Below are 23,389 nucleotides of genomic sequence, written 5' to 3'. Positions count from 1 at the left end.
TAGGGAATCCCATGTTTCCAAGGATGCCAATGATCAATGGTATGATGGGACCAAACCAACGTTTCCCTACAAATCCAGGAGCAGGGCCCTGCCTCCCAGACAATTTCCCTCCCCTTAACCGTATGCCTTTCACTGACAATCCAAGGTAATGTGCTGCATCTGTCCTTGAAATTATTCAATATTCTCACAATGTTTTTTCTTTTTTTCCCCACGAGATCAGAATGTTTAATGTTAGACCTCTGTATGAAAAGTGTTAAAAGATAACTTTTGGTGGAACTTTGCAATATATAAACTTGGCTTGTTTAAAGATGAGCTGATTTCCTTTTGTTATTCCAGGGACAGAAAGTTTAATCAGATGCCTCGAGAAGCAGTTGGTCCGTGGCCCGCCCCTGCCCATGGCCCTGGCCCTACACCCCCTGGATCCCTGCCTGAGGGGGAGACTGAAGCCATGTCAAATGCCCAAAGGAGCACACTCAAGTGGGAGAAGGAGGAGACACTTGGAGAACTAGCTACTGTAGCGCCCGTCTTATATACCAATGTCAATTTCCCCAACCTCAAAGAAGAATACCCAGGTTTGTATATGGCTCTGAAGCTTTAACATATATTTTTCCTCTTTGCCCATTTCTCTTTTGTCATCAGTCCAATTCCTATTAATGCCTTGGTATTTGTTTGGGTGTACCCACTGCACTGTGTCAGTCAAGCAGTACAAAAATACCTTGTAAGCACTGTGAGACTGTTGGCATGACAACCCCTCTTCTTATTCTTTCAACAGACTGGTCTACAAGAGTAAAGCAAATTGCAAAACTGTGGAGGAAAGCTAGTTCACAAGACAGGGCCCCATATGTGGTAAGATCACTCAATCTGTTAAATTAGCCTTTTTTCTTTTACTATATCAAAGCCTAAACACTTTGAACCGTGGCAGATATCAAACTGTCACTACTAGTTGCACTGACATATTAGTATGCAGAAGGCAGACTCCTTTATCGCATCTGGCCTCTTGCCTCTTGCCAATGCAATTTGAAATCCGGCCATTCACAGATGAACTAATTAACATAGGAAGCCCTGTTCAGTGTTAGAACTCACTATGGTCTCAGTGATTAAATTCACTAGAAGTAATTTTATCTGGCAGAGGCTAGTTTCAAAGACCTAGTCTTGGTTAAAAAAATTACCCAGTATTAGAGATTTTAAGGATATTTTGTCACTGGTTACATGGTGCCAATTCTCTTTCATGGCTTTCTCTTTTGATATCCCACTTACACATCCCATTCATGATAAGGGAACTATTGAGATACCTTATTTACAGTAACAGGATGACCTCCTTCCTGTTCTGCAAGTAGAGTAAAAGCGTTCTTTCTCTACAACCAAAGGACCCACCATGCAAAACAAAAAATAATTTTATTTTGATAAGTTGAGAAATCCAGCAGCATGGAGCACCTATCTCTTGAACATTTTCAATTCATTTTTTCAATTCTAGTCGAAAATTGATCGAAACAAGTGTTTGATTTGATTATCAAAATCCTCTTTCTCACTGTGTCAGCTGTTTGCCAACAAGAAGGGAACTTCCATCCCAAATAACCTGTTACTGGATAACAAACAGGATCGATATGGTCAGAGTGAGAGTAGCTGTCTTCTCTTTGTGGATGTTGCCACTTTCTAGTCCCTCGCTGTTTGGTTAACAGCATTGAAATGTTCACAAACAGCCAGTGATTTGGTGATTTCCTATACACTGTTTCGGGTTATAACAGTTTATAATGTATGTGCTGATGCGGAAGCTGGAAGTAATTCATATTTGTGTATTTGCCTGCCACTACTGAAGACCCCATATATCATAGTGAGATACTGAAACAATGCTATGAAAGAGAATTTTACACACACACCAGTTATTGTTGTTGTAGTGGTAGTATGAGTGAAATTTCTTACTTATGTAAGTATGTCTGATGTGTTTTTTCTTTCCAATTGTGATTGATTTGCTGTTTAGCAAAAGGCAAGAGATAACCGAGCAGCCCTGCGCATCAACAAAGTCCAGATGTCGAATGAGACGGTGAAGAGGCACCACCCACAGCAACAGCCCCCTGAGGTGTTTGATCCCAACATACCACTAGACACAGAACTGCTGTTTAAAGACCCTTTGAAACCAAAAGAGTCAGAGCATGAACAAGAGTGGAAGTTTAGACAGGTAAGAGTGTATGCAATGAAGTCAGCGAATGCAGCGGCAGGTCCACTTAATATTAAGACAGCTAAGAAGTGGTGGTTTAGTAAAGCTCCCTAAACAACTGCACTGTCCTCCACATTAACCCTGATGACATTGGTGGTTAGTAGGTCCAGTTCATTTTTGGCATGAGACTGATAATTTGCTGCATCCCTTTTGATGTCTAATCCCACTTTTCACTGTGCCCTTCCAACAGCAAATGAGGCAGAAAAGCAAACAGCAAGCCAAAATCGAAGCCACTCAGAAATTGGAGCAAGTAAAGAATGAACAACTCCAGCAGCAACAACAGCAGCAACAGCAAGGCAACCTGTCAGAGGGAGATGGGAATAACAGTGGCAACCAGAGCCCAGCCTCCCAGCCCAGCAATGGCAGCATGTCCCCCATGCAGCAGCTCAACTCTAAAGAAGGCTTTGCAAGGCCCCAGCTACCAGGGACGCCCACTTCATGCCCTCCAGAGGATGTCTTCTTACGACCCCCTCCTCCCCCTCCATCTGGGCCTTCCTCCCAGCCTCAGTCCCCACAGGTATTCTCACCAGGTTCCTCTGGCTCCAGACCCTCTTCTCCATGGGACCCATATGCCAAGATGGTTGGGACCCCAAGACCGCCAAATCTTGGGCCAAATGCATGTCGCAGAATGCCTGTGGAATCTGGAAAATCCCCCACCTCCTTGATGGAGCAGCAGGACAGAGGGAGGCCATCTCCTGCTCATGAATCTTTTGGCTCCCCAACATCCATGAGCAGTGATCCTTACGCCAAACCTCCTGACACCCCAAGACCAACTGGGGATATGGACCCTTTCTTGAAGCCCATGGGTCCCCCCAGGGCCAGTCAGGCTGCTCAGGGAAGGCACCCAATGGGTTCTCCAGGCAGAGACCCTTACTCAAGGCCCATGATAAGAAATGAGGCCTATCAGCGCATGGCCCAGAACAGAATGATCTTGTCTGACCCTTACTCAAGGCCTTTACTAGCACCAATCCCTGGAAGTAATGAGTCCGGCTCGGTCCCTCTGTTCAAAACACCTATGCCCCCTCCTCAGGCTCAGGATCCCTTCAACCGACCAGGCCCACACACTACTGACAGGTTCTCCCAGAATCACCAGAATGACCCGTATGCTCAGCCTCCGCATACCCCAAGACCATCTGGGAATGACACCTTCACCAGTCCTCCTAGAATGGGCCAGCAGCATCACCCTCAGGCGCACTCATTTGCCCAGCCAGGACCAATGAATCAGATGTCTAGAAATCCTTATGCTCATGCACCTTCCACTCCAAGGCCTGATCACTTCACATATGACCCGTTTGCCCAGCCCTCTCAGCCTACAGGTAACCAACGATCCATCAATGAACCTGGTCCTCAACCACGGCCATTTTTTGAGCCCTATGCCCGACCTCCTGGCACACCTCGTCCACATGACAACTATGGTCAGCCTTCAAACCCAAGCCCATCATCAGACCCTTACTCACAGCCTCCTTCTACTCCTCGCCCCGGTGGGATGAACCAGTTCCCTCATCAGTCACACCCTGGACAGAGGATGTCACCCTCCCACTCAGTGGACCCTTATGCTCAGCCACCAGGTACTCCACGGCCCTCTGCAGGAGAGAGGTTTTCCAAGTCACCAGGTAGCCAGAGGGGGCCAATGGAGCCATTTACTAGTACACCTGGGACATCAAGACCAGGTAGTAGTGACATGTTTTCCCAGCCTGGGACGCCCAGACCAATGCTTAATGACCCCTACGCCCAGCCTCCAGGGACCCCACGGCCTGGTGCTGATGGGCTAAACAGACAAGGGCCGAGGCTAGGACCAATGGGAAGCCAGGATCCTTTCTCCCCGCCTCAAGGCAGGCTTCAAGAGCCCTTCCCTCATCCAGGCTCACAAACACCAAAACACCCTAGTGTTTCAGAAGATGGATTTACTCAGTCTCCCTCCAGAAGGCCCGGTCAAACACCTGGCCATGACCCATTTGAACAAGCCCCCATGACCCCTCGTCCACATTCAACAGAGAAAATGGAAATGAAAGATCAGTCAGGTGTGGTTAACAGTGGAACTGTCCCTCAAGACCCAGGCCAACTGTCTAACTCACAAATGCTTGGTGCTTCCTCTGAGGCTCAGGGTGTTGCTCTCGCTGAGAGTGAGGAAAGACTCAGACAGGTACATGAATACAGTCATTCATGTTTTATTCTAAATCTCATCATTCATGCATTACTATGGCAATTTAATTATGCGCCAGTGTTTTTTATAGTTTATAATAGTTTACTCACAGAGTCAGTTATTAAAATCCTGAAAGACATGAGAGATAGATTTTGATAGAAAAAAATGTATAATTACCCTGACTTTCTGCTTTGAACATACACCTGACACACTTGTCCAAATATTCACGAAAACAAACAAACATAACACTGATTTAATCCAGCATGAAACATGGACAGGAATAAACACAAAAAGATACGAAATAAAACAAACTATAAACAGTATATAAAACAAAAAGGCCCAAAAGGGAATGATGGCTAAATTACACAAAAAAAATGTTTTCCATCTACATAGATGGAGACCTTGTTTCTAAACAGCCAATCAAATCTTTACATAAAGCTGTAATATGACCTTCTACCACTGGCAGATAGTCACAGCCAATCAACAAAATGCTTTAAACAACAATCACACCACAAAAGTTCCCTTCTTATCCAACTTTCAAATATGAACACACTTCTTGTCTTACACCTCAGCTTGTTGAAAGAGCCACTAAACAAACATTCACAGGGAAAAAGTGCCCTGCTAACATCAGTTTGCATGCTAGATGGGTAATTAACTGGTCAGCTGCAGCAAACTAAACAGAGTGTGAACGTGCCTGCAAATGTCACTTTGGTCTGTTTAGATGCTTGTGTGGTCCCTACTCTTCAATACTGACAACACACTCTTGTCCCGTCTCGAGCCCAGTCTGCCAGCGGCTCTCAATCAAACACAGACATGGCCCTCCGGCCAGCTGAAACACAGAGACCATTTCTTTTTCCCCAAAGACCCTTTCTCCCCTCTTAAGAATATACAAATATAAACAATACATTGGAAAAACATGTTCACATTATTTCTGGCTGCAAAAATGGAAGACCAACTATGATTTCAGTTCAATTTCAATAAATTATATATATAGGCCAGTTATACATCCGTTACGAAAACAATTGCAATCGTATGCTTATCTTGACTAAATGTTATTGTATTTTTTGTTCCTACTATATGAGAAAATGTGAGGTACAGGAAGCAAAAACTTTGTGTGCAGAATTGAAAGTATGCAGTGGTGGTTAATGTAAAAAATGGACATACTTGCTGAACTGAAAATCTCTCTTAACAGCTAAAAATACAGTATTATTGTGGCCTATTGAAATTGTGTCTGAAAAGGCTTGAATATCTGTATGTTTGTTGTGTGTTGTAGCGACAACGAATTAGAGAACTAATCCTGAAACAACAGCAACAGAGGAGTGCTATTCGACAGGAGAGGGGCCCTCAGGAGGCTGCTGGCAACATAACCCCAGGAACACCACGCCCCTGGCCCCAGGAGGGCCCTGGGCAGCAGGGGGAAATGTTTAACCGCCCGCCTCCACCTTATCCAGGACAAGGACCCATGAGAGCACCAATGAGGTTTCCTGGACCTTTTCCAGGCGATCAGCGTGCCCCTTTCCCTAATGAGGGACAAATTCCCCGGGGCCCACATCCTGGAGATCCTAATTTGAGACATCAGGGACCAAGGTTGGTGTGATATTTTAATTACACCTTTGTGTTGCTGATATTCTGTGATTGACAGCACAACACTGCACAACACTAGGAATTCCCTTCCTCTCTTATTTATAAATGTTTCATCCTATTTTAGGTTTGCATTTCCACCTGGGGCTCTAGGACCTCATGGGCCCCAGGAGTTCTTTCCACGGGGGCAACACCCAATGCAGGATGTCCCTCCTCAAATGAGACGATCCATGTCTGCTGAAATGGCAAAGAGTATGGGGGGCAACCCTATGGGGCTGCCCCAGCACTTCCCACCACGTGGTATGCCAGTGCAGCAGCACAACATAATGGGCCAGCCCTTTATTGAGCTGCGACACAGAGCAATAGAAAACAGGCCACGTTTGCCATTTCTTCCAGGTGCCATGCAAGGAAACATGGACCCTAACTTGCAGGGTCAAAGGCCCCCAGGCTTTCAAGGAGATCCCAGGTTCCATTTAAATCAGGGGCTCAGGATGGCAGACCCCATGGCCAGCCAGACTGGCCAAATACATCTATCTGCCAGCATGGACAATCTTCATCAGCAAGTCCATATGTCAGGAAACGGCACACTCAAACAATCTCCTTTGATGAGATCCATGAGCCAGCCTGCTTCAAGTGTAACCCAGAACATGGAAGCATCTATGATCCTGACTGCACCCCCTGCTGGGCACACTGAGACGGGCTCAGTGGCAAGCAGTGAAGCTGTGGAGGAGAAACTGGATGCAGAAGAATCAGCAGTGAAAGATCTGGAGGACGTGGAGGTGAAAGACTTGGTAGATGCAGACTTGGAAAACCTAAATTTAGATCCTGATGATGGCAAAGACTTAGATCTTGAGACAAATGACCTACACCTTGATGACTTCCTAACTTCTGGGAAATTTGACATCATTGCCTATACAGACCCTGACCTAGATGACATCAAGAAAGACATGTTTAATGAGGAACTGGATCTCAGTGATCCTATGGATGATCATACTGACACCGCAGACATGAACAAAAATCCAAACACAGAAACTGAGGCTTCATCCAGTTCAACGTCTGATCTGGCAAAGCCAGAGGCCTCAGGTGAGCAGTCTTCAGCTGAAGTCAAGCTGGAAGCCCCTGGGAGTCAGGATGCTGCTTCTTTGGCACCTGGGCAGGAAATTAAAACAGAGGTCAAGGACTGTCAGAAACCTCCTGAGGTGGTAGACCAGCAAGCTGCTGGAAACACCTTAACCTCAAACCAGCAGGGAGTGCTCTCTGACTCCACCCCAGTGCTGTCTAGTTTACTCATTAAGCAGCAGCCTGAAGAGCAGTCATTAAATCCAATTGTTGAATCTGTCAATCAAGGAGGTAACCTCATGCCCCAGCAGAACCAAGTCACTGACACTCACCATACCCCTGGACTTCCCATGACTCAAACACTACCTGACGCCACCACTGCAGGAGAAGCTTCTCTGACTGGCTTTGGGGCAGACCACCAGGTGGGGCTACTCCCTGGAGTGGACCAGAGTGGTCTGAGCCAGGCTCAGCAGAACGCAGTGAACCAGGCGTTGGGTCACGGCCAGCATCGTCCTCTTCTTCTGGAAGAGCAGCCACTCCTATTGCAGGACCTCCTAGACCAGGAGAGGCAGGAGCAACAGCAGCAGAGGCAGATGCAAGCCATGATACGACAGCGCTCCAGCGACTCCTTCTTCCCTAATATTGGTAAATTGTTTTGGCCACAACTTCTAGTTTTTAGTATATGATAATGTTTGAGATTACCAGCATTTTGTGATGATTTCTAAGTGAGTTCTGAGTGCATTATTTTTCATTCTCAGATTTTGATGCCATCACTGACCCCATCATGAAAGCTAAAATGGTTGCACTGAAAGGCATCAACAAAGTCATGGTTCAGAACAACATGGGAATGACCCCAATGGTCATGAACAGGTGAAAAATTCACTTTGTTATCGCTTGAATACATTTTCGTGCTTCAGTACAAAATGTAATAATGGTATTTGCAGTGTATGTATTAGTTTTACCATGACTGATTACATGACTAAATGGTGCATTGCCGTGGTATTGCTGTTTTGCAGATTTCCTCCTGGTACTGGTCCTGGTCCTGTTCCTGGTCCTGTTCCTGTTCCTGTTCCTGTTCCTGGTCCTGTTCCTGTTCCTGTTCCTGTTTCTGTTCCTGTTCCTGTTCCTGTACAACCTTGTCCTGAAAGTGCTCCGCTTCCTCCACAAGTTGTTGGACAGGTAATTGAATCATTAATCTGCTCAGATGTTATTTGAAACTATATAATAAAAATAGCTAAGTTGCAATATAATTACTTACTTGTCAACCTTGCTTTCAGGATGGCAAATTGACACAAGTAGCAAGACCGAATCCTCCAAACTTTGGACCTGGATTCGTCAGTAAGTTCTCAAAAAATGTATATGCATCTGCAGCTTTTTGGTTTGAAGGTCTGTCAGACCTAGAAATGTTAAGATGTTTGTGTTTTCATGCTGTCAAGATTGCTAACAAAAGAGCCTCTTTCTTCTTTCAGACAATGCTCAGAGGGCTCAGTATGAGGAGTGGCTCCAGGAGACTCAGCAACTACTTCAAATGCAGCAGAAGTTTCTGGAAGAGAAGATTGGAGCTCACAGGAAGTCTAAGAAAGCCCTGTCTGCCAAACAGAGAACAGCTAAGAAGGCAGGGAGAGAGTTCCCCGAGGAGGACGCTGAGCAGCTCAAACATGTCACGGAGCAGCAGGGTGTAGTGCAGAAACAACTGGAGCAGGTAAATGTTCGGCCTGACAAGCTCTGCCACTTAATTCTGTCTCAGCCCTCTTCTGCACACTGGCTGCCGTAAGCATTGTCCTTTCATTGGTCCAGTTAGCAGATTTTGGAACATGTTAAGGACAGTTTATGGTGCTGAAATTTAAAAAAACTTGATCAGCATTTACCAAAAAGACATAATGTATGTTCATCATTTTAATTACCTTCAATTATTTTTTACTCCTAGGAGCGACATCATTTCTTTTTATGGGCAGAAAAGAAGCTGCCTTTGCCTGTATTTTTACTTTATAGCAGACATAATTTGTATCAGATATTTATTAGGGCTGCACAATTAATCCAAATATTATCTAAATCACATTATGATCAAGGAAAATATCCAAATCGCAAGAAACTGCAATTTTTCATAAATGAAAAATGTGTAACGAGACAGCATAATAATGAAGTATTGTCATGATGCAGAGATCTCCAGATGTAAGAAAACATGTCAGTTTGTTATGTACATCAACAAATCAGGATTTTTATTCTGTGAAAATGAAAATTTATGATGGAAAACTAATTAATTCCACTAATCTTGAATCATAACGCAGCATCTGTTCAAAAATCGGAATATGATGCACTAATATTAATTAATTAGGCTAATTGATCTAACAGATACTGTAGATTTACAGTAGTGTTGTCATGATACTTGAATATCTAACTTCTAGAATACTACAATACTTATACACACCATTGAGGGGTTAAAATACTCTTATCTGGGCTAGTAGCAGAGAACAGCAGAAAGACTATAGTAAAAATTAAATTTAAATCAGTATTTTCATAAACACTAAGAGAGGGTATGCTTTGAATGTATAGATTTAGCCATTTTCTTTCTGAGGAGAAATGATAAACAATATCTGAACAAACTGAAGAAGTCAAAACATAACAGCTTGTGTGTGCGCTGCACCGGTCAACCTGGTTTGACTCCCTAAAGAAGCACAGCTAAAAGAAAACAAAAAAAGAAACGCTTGGTTGATTGTGCTTTCTCACTCTGGCTTTAAAGTTAAATTCATTAGATCTTCAATTCTTTTAGTTACTGTTTGAAAGTAAAATAATTCATTTTCTCCCTTGGGTAAACCAGTGTCCTCATAATTTTGTCTTGTAAATGTGATAAAAACGACTTGCAGGCAACACATAACTTCTTTGTAATTTTCACAGAGATCCTCATTCACCTTTTTTTTTAATGAATATGTCTTGTGTTTTCTTTCAGATCCGCAAGCAGCAGAAGGAGCATGCTGAGCTTATAGAGGAGTACCGAGTGAAACAGCAACAAAACAACATGACACCCATAATGCCTGGCATGCACCCAATGCCAGGTCCTGCTGGCATGGTGCCCAGTGGACCACCAATGGTACCAGGTGGACCACCAATGGTCCAACCTCCTATGAACCCCATGATGCAGATGCCACTTCATCCTGGCCAGCCAAATGCTCCTCCGTGTATGCCCAACCCACCACCTGGCTGGCATCCTGGTGCTCCCATGCCCATGAGCGGACCCGGAATGCCACCTATGATGCCCCCGCAGGTACCTGTAGGAAATCCAGGCCAACCTCATCAGATGCCAATGGGTAACATACCTCAACACTCACAAATGCCTGTGGATCCGCAGGCACCACCACCTCCACCAGGTGGTGTAAAACCCATGCAGGCAGGTGGTGTGAAGTTTGATGACAACAACCCATTCAGTGAAGGCTTCCAGGAGCGGGAGAGGAGGGAGAGGCTTCGGGAGCAGCAGGAGAGACAGAGGGTGCAGCTCATGCAGGAGGTTGAACGACAGAGAGCCCTGAAACACCGTATGGAAATGGAGCAACAAGGGATGATGGGGCCAGACGGGAATATGGCTCCACTCGCTCAGATGCCATTTTTCAACGCGGAGCTGCCGCAGGACTTCATGCAGCCTCAGAGGCCTCCTCTGCAACAACAGCAACAACTTGGACCAGTGTTCCCACAGCAGCAGGGCATGCAGCCTGGTATGGGCTCACCACCAGGGACGTTCATGCAAGGTGAAAGGAGGGCCATGATGGGCAATGGAATGATGCCCCGTGACATGGGGCCTGGTTTTGGGCCTGACAATCTTCCCCTACAAGGCCATAACTTTCCCCAGGGTCAACCCCGACCTCGTCAATTCAGTGGACCAGGAATGATGCTTCAAATGCCAGGTGAGGGTCCACCATTCGGAGGTGACGGAGCCACACCTCTACCGTCTAACTTTCCGGGCTCAGGTCAATCTTTAATCCAGCTCTACTCCAACATCATCCCAGACGAGAAAGGAAAAAAGAAGAGGAACCGCAAAAAGAAGAAAGATGACGATGCAGATTCAGTCAAGACTCCTTCAACTCCACACTCAGACCTTACAGCACCTCTCACACCATGTGTCTCTGACACCTCCTCAACTCCAACCAGAAACACCCATCTCTTTGGTGACCAGGACTTGTCAAGGTCCCCCTTACTGGGATCTTCCACCCCCAGTCACTCAGAGTTGGAGAGGCAGCTTTCTGGAGGCCAATCTGGACAACCTGGTCTCTCATCAGACACAGCAAGAGCCCAGGCTCAGGAACATGACAGGATCCTGAACAACATAAAGCTGGAGCAGACTGATGTCAGCGAGTGTCATGGGCCACGAGAAGGGCACATTGGCTCTGATATGAGCTCTGTGAAGGAAGAGGGTAATAAAGGGAGCGTGTCTCCCTTCCCTGCAGGGCAAAGTCCAAACAAGGGGGAGGCTGGCAATGAACTACTGAAGCACCTTCTGAAGAACAAGAGCACACCTCCACCTGGATTTTCCCAACAGAGGTCAGAGGAGAGTATGCGCTCAGAGGAGGAGGATCCCGCGGACTGCAAATCCCTGCTGAGGCAGTGCTCCATGGACAGCAACGGGGTCAGTGTTTTTGTGTTAGTCACACAGTTAGAGCACTGAGGGGCTGACCAACATAGTGAGTCATAGACAGACTAAGTAATTCAGATGAGAGGCGCGTCATTGTTAAATTGGTATGAGTCATAGCTGTCAGTTTTTGAATCATGAGTCATAGTTGTGTGTTTGAAAACATCTAACTTGAAGCCATAATGCTGCTCAAGTAATTTGAAGTTAAATCATGCCCTTTTATGAAACACAATCTTTATCTCATCTCCAGGCATACTCGGATGGCACCCCAGACTTCCCCGGACCTCTGCTCCCTGAACAGGAGAAGAAGAAAGGGAGGAACAAGAGGGCTCCGAAAGGAGGAGACAAACCCGCCTCTCGCTACAAGAAGAGAAAGAAGGAGGGGGATGAGAGACAGCTGATGCACTCTGGCCCTGACACTGTAATGACCCAAATCAAACAGGTAAGATTGATTTCGCCACTTTATAACCTGCTCGTTATGAATTGGTTGGAGCTGCACTATTTCATGTCTTTGGGAATGTAAATTATAGCCTGAAATCTGAATCCTTTATTCAGAATTTTAAAGTATTCATTACTGCCAGAATAGAAGATTGTTTCCACCACATGCAGAGACACTTATTTCACATTTCATAAGCATATTACTGTAATTAGGTCCTAGTTAGATGACAGTTGCACACACAGGTATTAGAAGCTGTTATTATTCAGGACAATGGAAGAGGATTCATGATTATATTGCAAGTCTCTCATTGATTTCAACTTTATGAAGCTGCCTCGCTCATTAGAGATGCAGTACAATACCATTTCATCATCATAGCAGAAATAATGAGCATGTACTGTTGCATGCTAGTTTCTCACAAGTATAAAATTAATTTGGGTAGAGAAATCATGACTGTGACTGTGTGCCTTTCTGCCCCCATTTTCCTGCCTTGCTCTGCAGTCTGCAGCGAGGTAGAGATTAGACTTTATTCTTCCAGTGTTCACTCTAACTCAAGGCCACATTCTCAGATAGCAATTGAGGCAGAACAAGCTATTTGAGGTTACTTTTACTGGGCAATTTTATAGATGAAAGAACTATGTAATGATGATGTAACCCGACATACCAAATCCACAATGAGTGTTATTCCTTGAATTGCCATGGTGATGTTGAAAGATTTTTTAATAACAGGTTTTTTTGATTAAGGAAAAATTTAAAATGAGTGCACCTACATTCTTATAAAAAGATGAACATGCCTGCATTATTCATTTCTCGGCTTCTCTGGTGGGGAATTCCTTTATGAATGCCGACCACCTACTCAATTCAGGTCTTTTTTAAAAATGTTTTCCTTTGTCTGTTTTACCTGTGATTTTTATTAAAACATGAAAACTAAACGGAGAGAGGGTTACAAAAAAAATTGCTGCATTCAAAAAAGGCAATCATGACAGATTCTTCAGAGTAACCTAAACATTATGTTACAAGTAGGGTTGCAACTGACAATTATTTTCAATGTCAATTAAACGTCAATTACTTTCTTGATTAGTTGATTAGTTGTTTGGTGTTGAGTGTTGATCATCGTTTCCCAAACCCACAGATGACATCCTCAAATATAGATATTCAGTTTACTGTTATAATGGAGGAGGGAAAAAAAGCAGAAAATATTCACATTTAAGAAGCATGAATCAGAGAAGTTTGCCTTAAAAAATTACTCAAACCAATTCCTCAATTATCCAAGTAGTTGGTGATTAATTTTATAATCGACAACTAATAAATAAATTGGTTAACGATGCTAAGTATGCTAGGTTGACATAGATATAGTGTAGTCTATGTTATGTCTTGTTGTTTTTGTTCATCTTTGTTATTTATTTTATACAAATGTATATTGTATCGTTAAGATTCTGTTTCTCTGCAGGTGGTTTGTGCTCAAACATCCATTGCAGTAACATTGATTGAACTGAACTGATTTCACTCCTGTCCCTTCCCCTGGTCCCTTTTTTTTCTCTCCTGACAGCAGCTCTCCCTGCTGCCCCTCATGGAGCCACTGATTGGGGTCAACTTTGCCCATTTCGCTCCCTATGGCAGCGGCCAGCTCAATGGAGAGAACCTCCTGTCTGGTGCCTTTGGCAGCGCTTCACTTGATGGAGTCTCTGACTATTACTCCCAACTGGCCTACAAGGTGAGATCTGCTTACCTCACTCAGTTGGAACAGGATAAACATTGTGTGTCTGCAGCATGATGTGCTGACAGTGTATTTGTTGTGATTTCTACAGCAGAGTAACCTGAGTAATCCGCCAACACCACCGGCATCTCTTCCTCCCACTCCACCACCTGTGAACCGACAGAAAATGATCAATGGATTTGCCACGACAGAAGAGCTGGCCAGCAAAGCTGCTGCCATGGGTAAGCATTCATGATGATGTACCCTAATGTCACATTTCTCCCTCACACTACTGTAATCAGGAAATGGGTTCAGGTAAATTACAGAAATCAGATATGAAGTATTTCCATCACTACATGCAGGCATAGTATGTACATTCATATTGACATTGTGCTTTATGTTCATTGTGTTCTCTGCAGTGTCCAAAGGACTGGTCCCAAAGCCGCTACATGTCCCATTTAGGACAGAGGAAGATCTACTAGCCCGGGCCATCGCACAGGGACCCAAAACTGTGGATGTTCCAGCCTCCCTCCCCACCCCTCCTCACAACAACCAAGAGGAGCTCAGGTAACCGATAGATAACTGTGTGACATCATAACGTTTGTTTGCGTTGATTATTCATGTGACGATGTTATGATAATCAATTGGGCTGCACAGTCTTGACTGAGGTCTCTTTCTCTTTCTCCAGTAATAGAGGACAGGAACCTTGCAAGGACAGGGACACACCTGACAGTTTTGTTCCATCCTCATCACCTGAGAGCGTTGTCGGCATGGAGATCAGTCGCTACCCAGACCTGTCTCTGGTGAAGGAAGAGCCACCATCCCCCTGTCTGTCCCCTGTCCTCCCCATGCTCCCTCCTCCTGACGGGAAAGGTAAACAAACACAACTCCAACATAATCATGTTTTTGTGTATGCAATTTAAACATGATCCGACATGCCTTAACTGTGCAGCACATTTTTATGACTGTCCTCATTTTTTTCATTCTCTAGGTTCACAAATCAAACTGCAGGATATCAAAACGGAGCCTTCTTCGATGTTCTTCAGCTCCCCCTTTGGCCCCATGTCTAATGATTCCAAACAAGGGCTGGTGTCTGTAGCTATCACACTGAGACCAGCTGCAGCAGAGGTAGGAATACTTTAATTTAATGTTGTTTCCACATAGACCTAAGTCCATAACACTGAGTAAAACATGGCCGACATCTGGGCAGTTAGTGAAGGATGAAATAATAACTGCTCTAAACAAGTGTTATACCAAATTTATCATAACAGTAATACGGGCCTTTAAACCTTACATTTGACAGATGTTTTCCACTAGTTCAAAAAAACATACCAGTTTCACTTCATTATGTGTCCCAGGTTGAAAATAAATATTTCAGCTAGTCGCTAGCCTGCTCAAAGGTAATGTGAGGGCCCACTTTCTGTCATGAACGTCACTCCAACATGCAAACCAAAGCAAGTACCATCACCTGCTAATACATTTTCCTCAAAACCTACCAAATAATTTTTCGAAACATCCAATAGAAGCCTTTTTTTACCTTAAAAATTAATTTGAGAAAAACACCAAATATACCATCAAAAAAGCATTTTAAAAAAGGGCCAGACAACATGCCAAAAATCCAGTCTTTGATCAAAAATCATGGACAGCTTCAATCCGAGACCTAATCAATGTTTCTTTGTTCTCAGAACATCACGGGTGTAGTGGCAGCCATTTCAGACCTACTGTGCGTGAAGATCCCCAGTAGCTACGAGGTCAGCAGCACCCCAGACAGGGGGCCCCAATCAATGCTCAGTGGTCCCAGGATGGGCCCCCATGGCATGGAGCCTCGGCCTCCCATGCTCTTCCACGGACAAGGAGACAACGGAGGGCTTCACGGACGGCCGGGGCAGATGATAAGGCCCGGTGGAGCACAGGGGACGATGCAACAGCAGCATGCACATCATTTCCGTTTCCATCCCAACAGCCCAGGTGAGAGACTAAAACTAAATTAAATGTAGTACTGTAATACAGCCTGTAATTGAAATGTCATTTCTGATGTAAACTAAGCATAATGACTTCTTGTGAAAAAGCACAAAGCAGCAACACATTCACAATATGCTGCTGTTTATTCTTAGGAACAATTACCTTTATTAACTTTCTTAATTTACAAACTGCCATTTTGTTTTGCATATCATTACTATTCTGGAGCTCAGGGCAGCTAAGCTAAGTAGCTAAGTCGGTAGGACTTATGTCCTTGCCTCAGCAGCCCAGGTTTTGAATCGGACCTTTAAAATGCTTTATTTTACAAGCTAACATATGAAGTCAAGCATCATATCCTTGTAGGTCTACTATCAGAGAATGCATTTTGAAATCATTGAAAAAACCAAACATTTTGTCTGTTTCTGCAGGCGCAGCTCTAGCTCGAGGGCTTGACCAGAAGACCCCTGCCAGCCCTGGATGTAAACCTCACTGGTGCTGCCACTGTAAGGTGGTGGTTCTGGGAAATGGAGTGCAGAAATCCATCAAAGATCTCCCCGCCCACATGAAGGTACAGAATTAATTAGGCTTCATATATTTTACCCTGCTGCTACTTTATGTATTTAAGTAGGCAGGCCAACTTGGATGCTTAAAGTATGATTCTGATGCTAATAAAGTACAGCAGGCTTTAAATACAGATAGTTCATGAAAAGTCCTCTCTGCCAAACAACTATGGATCATTTTATCATTGATTTCCCTGTGGGAGGACTAGATGAGTCATGACTGGATGCCCAGACTTACTTTAGAGGATATATTATCTACTTTCAGCCTGAAGGCTGTACACATCTATACACACACAGCAGCAGCACAGTAATACTGCATATATCTTCTGATTATGTAAATCCTGCCTGCTGGAGTTAAATCCATTTCGGATCAATTAGTGGGTTAAACAGCATACCCTATGACTCCAGTCTAGAGTATTTTGGTTATTTAAATATTGTATGTTTTTGATGTTTATTTTATAGATTCTTTTAACGTCAGGCTTTGATTTAACACCTCATTCCGTATTCAGCCTGTTAAAACTACTGATGTCTCTCATTAGGAATCTGAAGGCCGTTTGAAATCTGAAGAAGACCTGGTCTTCTGCAGTCACAGCTGCTTCCTTCTCTACTGTTCATCACCGCTGCAATCCAGATCAACCACAGAAACTAAGGTCTGTACTACTGTAACAAACATAGAAACACCACTGTGAGCCTGAATAACATGCAGTTTGTTTTTATCTGACATCATGGATCTCATCTCTTCTTTTTAGGAATCGGTGTCCCTTCTCCCTGCCTCTGAGCAAACAGAGAACCTTTCGAAAACTCTTCACCAGTACAGTAACAACATGTCGTCGCTGGATGTGCATTGTCTGGCCCAGCTTCAGCCCAAGCAGTCTCCCCCCTCGACTCCTCCTATCCCCTTCCCCACAGCAGGCGAGACATCCAAGTCAGAGACCAAGTCTGATGCCATCAAGGTGACAGTGAAGCTGAAGGCCCGGCCAAGGTCTCATGACGGCTGGCACCAGGGGAAGCGACAGAAAGGTCTCCGCTGGAGGAAGTGGACTGTCCAGGTGGTGGTGCCTAGAGGGAATTCCCAACTCCCAGATGAGGATAAGATCGATGAGCTTCTGAAGAAACTCGGAGCCTCCCTGCGCCCTCCTGCTTTACTCCGAGACCTGAGGCGATGCTGTTTCTGCCACCAGTTTGGAGATGGAATCACTGATGGCCCTGCTAGGCTTCTTAATCTAGATCTTGACGTATGGGTTCACCTAAACTGCGCCCTTTGGTCGACTGAGGTTTATGAGACGCAGGCTGGCGCCCTCATCAACGTGGAGCTCGCACTGCGTCGTGGCCAAACAGTTCGCTGTGCCTACTGCCAGCAGACTGGAGCTACCAGCGGCTGCCACCGCCTACGCTGCACCAATGTCTACCATTTCACCTGTGCTCTGCAAGCTCACTGCACTTTCTTCAAAGACAAGACCATGCTTTGTCATGCCCACAGGCCCAGGGGAACAGCTGGACAAGCACTGGAGCATGAGCTGCGTTGCTTTGCCGTCTTCCGACGTGTCTACGTCCAGAGAGACGAAGTGCGTCAGATTGCCACCGCTGTACGGCAGCCCGAGTTAGGCTACACCTTTCGAGTTGGCAGCCTGGTGTCACATGCAATGGGCCAACTAACCCCTCAGCAAATGGCAGCCTTCCATTCCCCAACAGCCATCTTTCCAGTTGGCTACGAGGCTTGCCGCATTTACTGGAGCATGCGCCATGGTAACCGCCGTTGCCGCTACATCTGCTCTGTTGAGGAGCGAGAGGGACTGCCAGAGTTTGCCATCAGAGTCATCGAGCAGGGCTACCAAGACCTGGTTCTGACTGACACCTCTCCTAAAGGTTTGTTCTTTGGAGAAATATTATTGTTGTGTTTCAGGCTTTTCAGAGTTTAATCATTGCGTGTGCTTATCTCACTGTAATCAGGAGTATGGGATAAGGTTCTGGGTCCTGTCGCGGAGAAAAGAAGCGAATCAAGCACTCTGAAGCTCTTCCCTGTTTACCTGAAAGGAGAGGACTTATTCGGACTCACAGTCCCTGCAGTCGCCAAGATCAGTGAATCGGTTTGTAGCTGCTTTAGCTTAACTCAAGTTAAATTACTGAACAAATGTGTAGATGACATCCTGTAGAGGCTGTGTGATATAACCCATCTTGTGCTGATTTATTCCAGCTCCCAGGAGTTGAGGCTTGTGACAGGTACTCATTCCGTTATGGACGCAACCCTCTTGTGGAGTTGCCTCTCGTGTTCAATCCAGCCGGCAGTGCCCGCGCCCAGCCAAGAACCAGCTCTCCTTACACTTCACTGGTGATAAGGTAACTTTGAGTGAAGCTGACATTAATTATCTTTGTGGGCGCATGTTATCTCAAAGCAAAACACATTAATTATTCATTATTTATTTGGATAGTTTTTAATATTTTAATTATTTTCATTCCTTCTCTCTCAACATAAAGGCCACACCCACAGGCTGTATCCAGCAGCAGTGCCAGGTCTAACCAGAATGTAGCCCAAGGAGAAGGTGGCACCGCCCATAGCAAGCCTCCAGTAGTGCACCCCAGGTCCTCTCAGTACCGCTGGATGAAGAGTGAGTGGAGAGCCAACGTCTACCTGGCCCGCTCCCGCATCCAGGTCAGTGTTAACATAGTTATTTGATTTATTTCTGAGTGAGGCTGACACTCTCTTAGATTCTGTTTCCTGTGGACATAATGAATACCAACATGTGTAATGTATTCACAGGGCCTGGGGCTGTTTGCTGCCAGAGACATGGAAAAACAAACTATGGTGATTGAGTACAATGGAACCATCCTCCGAAATGAGGTTGCCACCAGGAAGGAGAAGAGCTATAGAATTCAGGTAAACATCTGTTTTTGATACTGTTTGATTTGGAAGTCCTTATTTATCTAAAAACAAAACGTGAGTACATTTTCCTCTCCTCCCTACAGAACCGAGCAGTGTTCATGTTCCGCATCGACAGCGAACATGTTGTTGATGCCAGTCGAACTGGAGGGCTTGCAAGGTACTGTGAGATTCCACTGGTTGTTTGACATTTAATGAGAACACAGAAATAACTAATAATAATAAGTGCTTTCTTTATTAAATGTTTTGTTCTTACTAAGATGTGAATTTTAACACTGCATTTTAAATCTAAATCATGCAGGTTGTATAAGCATCTGAACAATGCCATTCAGTTTCACATACAGTTTTACTACCTTTTTAGCCAGTCAGGAAAAATGTAGTCTTAAAAGCAGAACATACTGTGGCTCTGCATCTGATTTGCCATTGTAACAGTCTCCCAACACAGCACCAAAGACCCTGCATACTTGTGTGGGTGGCTTGTTTGTGGTTATTGACAATTGACCAGCATTGGTTTTTTTATAACTGCTACATGCGTCAGTCTTTTTTGTTTTTTTGTTAAGATAAAATAAAAGACGAGGGCGGTTTGTTTTTTATGTTTTGGCAAAACATGTACAGAAGAAAGGATTGGGTTTTTAAACATGACAATCCATTCATTTCAATGAAAGCTGCTGACTCGGCTTAAACACACAAACTTTCTGTTGCTTCACTTCCTTCCTAGTTTCACACTGTGGAGCTAGTGTGTTCGCCTGCACACAAACATTTAACATTGAAGCAACATTTAAACACAGCTGTTGTTACTTCAATTATGTTTACTGTATACTGGTACTAATGGTTCGAATAATATGTTATTGATGTGTGGGATAAAGTCTTTGTCCTGCAGCTCAGAATGAGGCTTTTCACATTTGGTGATACCATCCGTCCTAAGTGATCCGATCCAATCAAGTAGACAGCTTTAAGACGGTCAATTAGAGTAACCATTTGCAATCAGATCTAGTGCTACTTTTCATGGGATTTTCAGGGATTTCAGGGATGCACGATAATCAGAATTTTATATTGTCAACTATTGGTCGATGATGAAAATAGAGCCCATATTCCAAAGCTAAATTGCTTTCACTGACTTACCAAGCACAGCATCTACACAGTCCAAAACTACAGGTTATGAATTTCTTTTTAAAATACAAAATGTGAAATCATCAGTTATCAGTATCGGCCATGATAAGCTAATTATTGGTTGCAGGAATTGGCTGAAAAAATCCCTATCAGCCCTTGTTCTTGTATGTGTATGTATATATATATATATATATATATATATATATATATATATATATATATATATATATATATATATATATATATATATATATATATATATATATATATATATAAAAAAAACAGAAGGATACTGTTTTCCAAAATGGCGCCCCATTCATTCTTCTATGCCAGTGTCCTTTCCTCCGAGCCTGGCGTTGTTCCCGCACCCATTAATTGCAAGCATATTTGGATTTAAACAGCCTCTTAAAGAATCTGGATTTGAAGTAAATACAACATAAATTTCACATAAAAAATAAATAAATCAGAAACTATGATATAATTTACAACTCTATGGTCGTGTGTAGCATGTTGTGCAATATGAAATAACTCTCTTTTCATTTTTATTTTGTTTTTCAGATATATCAACCACTCTTGTGCCCCAAATTGTGTTGCTGAGGTGGTCACATTTGAGAGAGGTTACAAAATCATCATCAGCTGCATTCGCAGAATTGACAAAGGAGAGGAGGTAGATATCTGTTCTTTGATGAGACCTCTTACTTGTGCACAAGTGTTAAAAGTGCTGGTGTGCTGCTCAGAAACTGACGTTTCCCTCCCTGTTTTCCAGCTGTGTTTCGACTACCAGTTTGACACTGTGGCCAGTCAGCACAAGATCGCCTGCCACTGCGGCGCTCCCGAATGCAGGAAGTGGCTTAACTGAGGAGAAACGACAAATCTAAATGCATTCCTTGCTATAGAGTGTGGATGCTGTGATCTCTGCGGGCTTCACACTAAAGTCATTTTATGAATGAGCAGAAGGCCTGAACCCTTTGGAGAGATAAATTAATTTACATGTTGGTTCATCAAGATCAAGGAAAACAAACGGGTGGAGGAAGGGAACACAGTAGCAGGATGTGACTCGTGCCATATGTGGGAGGCTCTGTTGTATGAGACGCCTCTGTCTGTCTGTCTGTATGTATCTGTGTGTTTGGTGTACATGGGGTGCGGAATCCACCAGCGAATGAGAAAGCACTGTGCAGGGTGCGGCCTTATTGCTTACTAAGGGCAGGCCCTTTTGTTTCATACTGTTAATGTATACCGTATGACTAAATGTAGACATCACTGAATGAGGAATGTACAGCAATGAATACTGCGAAGGGAATATTAACTTGCACTAAAAAAAAGAAAACAAACAAAAAAACACACATACACACACACGAAAACTTTTAAAATACTTGATTCCATGAGTCAGTTTTATCATAGGTCTCTGTCATGTGATTTGTGTGGAATTCGAGAGGTTTTGTATTTATTACTGAGTGAATGAATTTTATTCTCAAAATGATGAGATTGAGTTAAAGAAGGCTAGATTGCTATTGTTTTTGAAGATTGAGGAAGACATGCTGTTACTTTTGTATAAATGTACATAAAGAAAACTATAGGAATAACCGACCAAATACTACCTTAACCTTCTTGATGTTTGGGTGTTTTTAAATCGTTTTTGTTCTGTTTGTCATTGAAATTTATTTAAGATGGACGTTATTTCAGTTTGAGAGTATATATTATGATTATTCTGTACAGAATTTGTAATATAACCACAATAATTCACAAAGTATTTTTGTTGTATTAAAAGTAAGGTATTGTAGCGTAGTGTTTTTGTGACTTACACATACTTTGACCACTCAAAAAAGAAATATTTTTGTTGACTAACGTAACGAGCTATCAGTTACAGAATTAAAAAAAAGACTCTTCAAATAGTAAGAGATCATGTGTGATCTGTTTGCTGTTAATCAGGTTTGATTTTAAAGAACTGTGAATTAGGTTTTGAAACCCAAAAACAACTTTTTAACTTTTTAACACGAGTAGGAAACACCGACATGTATTTACCTGTTTTCGTTTTTACATTGCTTTTAAAATAAGGTGCAAACGTCTAATGATGTTGTGAGTTAGACGAGCCAGTGTGTGACAGAATCGTACGGGGAACTCATTTTTCTTGGAACTGTAGGTTGTTCTACCTTTTTGGATAGAGATGGCATTCTCCTTAATCAGAAATATTTCTTATACTGACACTTCACAAGTCACACATGCTTAGAAACGGAAGAGTTTTTGCGTGCACAATTTCAAGTTGACTGTAAAATTTTGGAGACAGTCTTAGAACTTGTAATGTATATGGCATGTATTTTTTTAACTTTCCGAAGACTCAATTGTATATATTTTCTCAATGAATGGTTGTAACAAAATTGTTTCTTGGATATTTTTCTTCTCTTGTATGATATTACATCATCCTGCCAGTGTGTTTGTGCTACATTTTCTTGGTCGTGTAGTCAGATTTTGTTTTCTTTCATTTTGTTTTTATTTTATTTTCCTCTCTTTTTTTTTGGAAAATGCCTTTTGAAGTGTACAGAGTATGAGGTTTGGAGTTTGTGGAATTGAATTTAGAAACATTTACAAAAATAAACTATTTTACATGTTAGCCACTCGTGTATGTGATATAAATAATTTATTGTTAAATATGAAGATATTAAGCCATAAGAAATCTTCAATTTCCCTAGCAACAGATGATAAAATATTGTTGCATGACCCACTGATCTTTGACTTTGAAAAAGAAGCCGAGCAAAGATTAGCAGAGTAACTAACAATATGAGTTACTTACCTAAGAAAGGTCTGTATCTTCAACAGAGGCACTTTATTGGCAAGTATGCAAGCAAATACATCAGTGGCTCCCAACCTTTTAAGGGCTGCAACCAATGATTATTTTCTATGAAAATGTGGGTCTATGAAATGTCTGCGCTCAAACTGACATTTCTAGACTGCGTTTTCTCCGTTAAAAACTCAGAAATACGAAGTTTATTATCGTAGGAGACTGAGAGAATCTGAAAATATTAACTTTCGAGGAGCTGGAACCGATCAAGTTTGGGCATTTTGTCTTAAAAAAAAAAAAAAGATAAATTGATTGCCTTTTGCCATTTCTTTGACTGAACTGATCAGTTAATCATCTA

General features: G+C 43.1%; 1 protein-coding gene across 6 annotated transcripts in view; it reads left to right on the top strand.

Annotated features, from left to right (window-relative positions):
- The window catches only part of kmt2cb (lysine (K)-specific methyltransferase 2Cb), a 71,066-nt gene extending 48,203 nt beyond the window's left edge, over nt 1-22,863 (top strand). For 4 of the 6 annotated variants that reach the window (XM_073491605.1, XM_073491609.1, XM_073491607.1 and 1 more), the window contains 29 exons: nt 4-145; nt 337-572; nt 773-846; nt 1,979-2,176; nt 2,406-4,358; nt 5,632-5,945; nt 6,067-7,643; nt 7,757-7,868; nt 8,015-8,177; nt 8,276-8,336; nt 8,468-8,700; nt 9,946-11,613; nt 11,867-12,058; nt 13,602-13,766; nt 13,861-13,990; nt 14,168-14,315; nt 14,437-14,621; nt 14,740-14,876; nt 15,434-15,716; nt 16,136-16,275; nt 16,807-16,917; nt 17,017-18,133; nt 18,218-18,354; nt 18,462-18,604; nt 18,743-18,917; nt 19,026-19,142; nt 19,232-19,305; nt 20,814-20,922; nt 21,022-22,863. In XM_073491605.1, the coding sequence (XP_073347706.1) occupies nt 4-145; nt 337-572; nt 773-846; nt 1,979-2,176; nt 2,406-4,358; nt 5,632-5,945; nt 6,067-7,643; nt 7,757-7,868; nt 8,015-8,177; nt 8,276-8,336; nt 8,468-8,700; nt 9,946-11,613; nt 11,867-12,058; nt 13,602-13,766; nt 13,861-13,990; nt 14,168-14,315; nt 14,437-14,621; nt 14,740-14,876; nt 15,434-15,716; nt 16,136-16,275; nt 16,807-16,917; nt 17,017-18,133; nt 18,218-18,354; nt 18,462-18,604; nt 18,743-18,917; nt 19,026-19,142; nt 19,232-19,305; nt 20,814-20,922; nt 21,022-21,114 (10,187 nt within the window). In that variant the 3' untranslated portion in view covers nt 21,115-22,863. The remainder of the gene's footprint in view (nt 1-3; nt 146-336; nt 573-772; nt 847-1,978; nt 2,177-2,405; nt 4,359-5,631; nt 5,946-6,066; nt 7,644-7,756; nt 7,869-8,014; nt 8,178-8,275; nt 8,337-8,467; nt 8,701-9,945; nt 11,614-11,866; nt 12,059-13,601; nt 13,767-13,860; nt 13,991-14,167; nt 14,316-14,436; nt 14,622-14,739; nt 14,877-15,433; nt 15,717-16,135; nt 16,276-16,806; nt 16,918-17,016; nt 18,134-18,217; nt 18,355-18,461; nt 18,605-18,742; nt 18,918-19,025; nt 19,143-19,231; nt 19,306-20,813; nt 20,923-21,021) is intronic. The other 2 variants (XM_073491608.1, XM_073491606.1) reach the window with 2 other exon arrangements.
- Nucleotides 22,864-23,389: the final 526 nt, after the last annotated feature.

This window comes from Pagrus major, chromosome 21 (genome assembly GCF_040436345.1).
Source record: "Pagrus major chromosome 21, Pma_NU_1.0".
NCBI lineage: Eukaryota > Metazoa > Chordata > Actinopteri > Spariformes > Sparidae > Pagrus > Pagrus major.
This window is presented reverse-complemented; position numbering and strand designations above follow the sequence as displayed.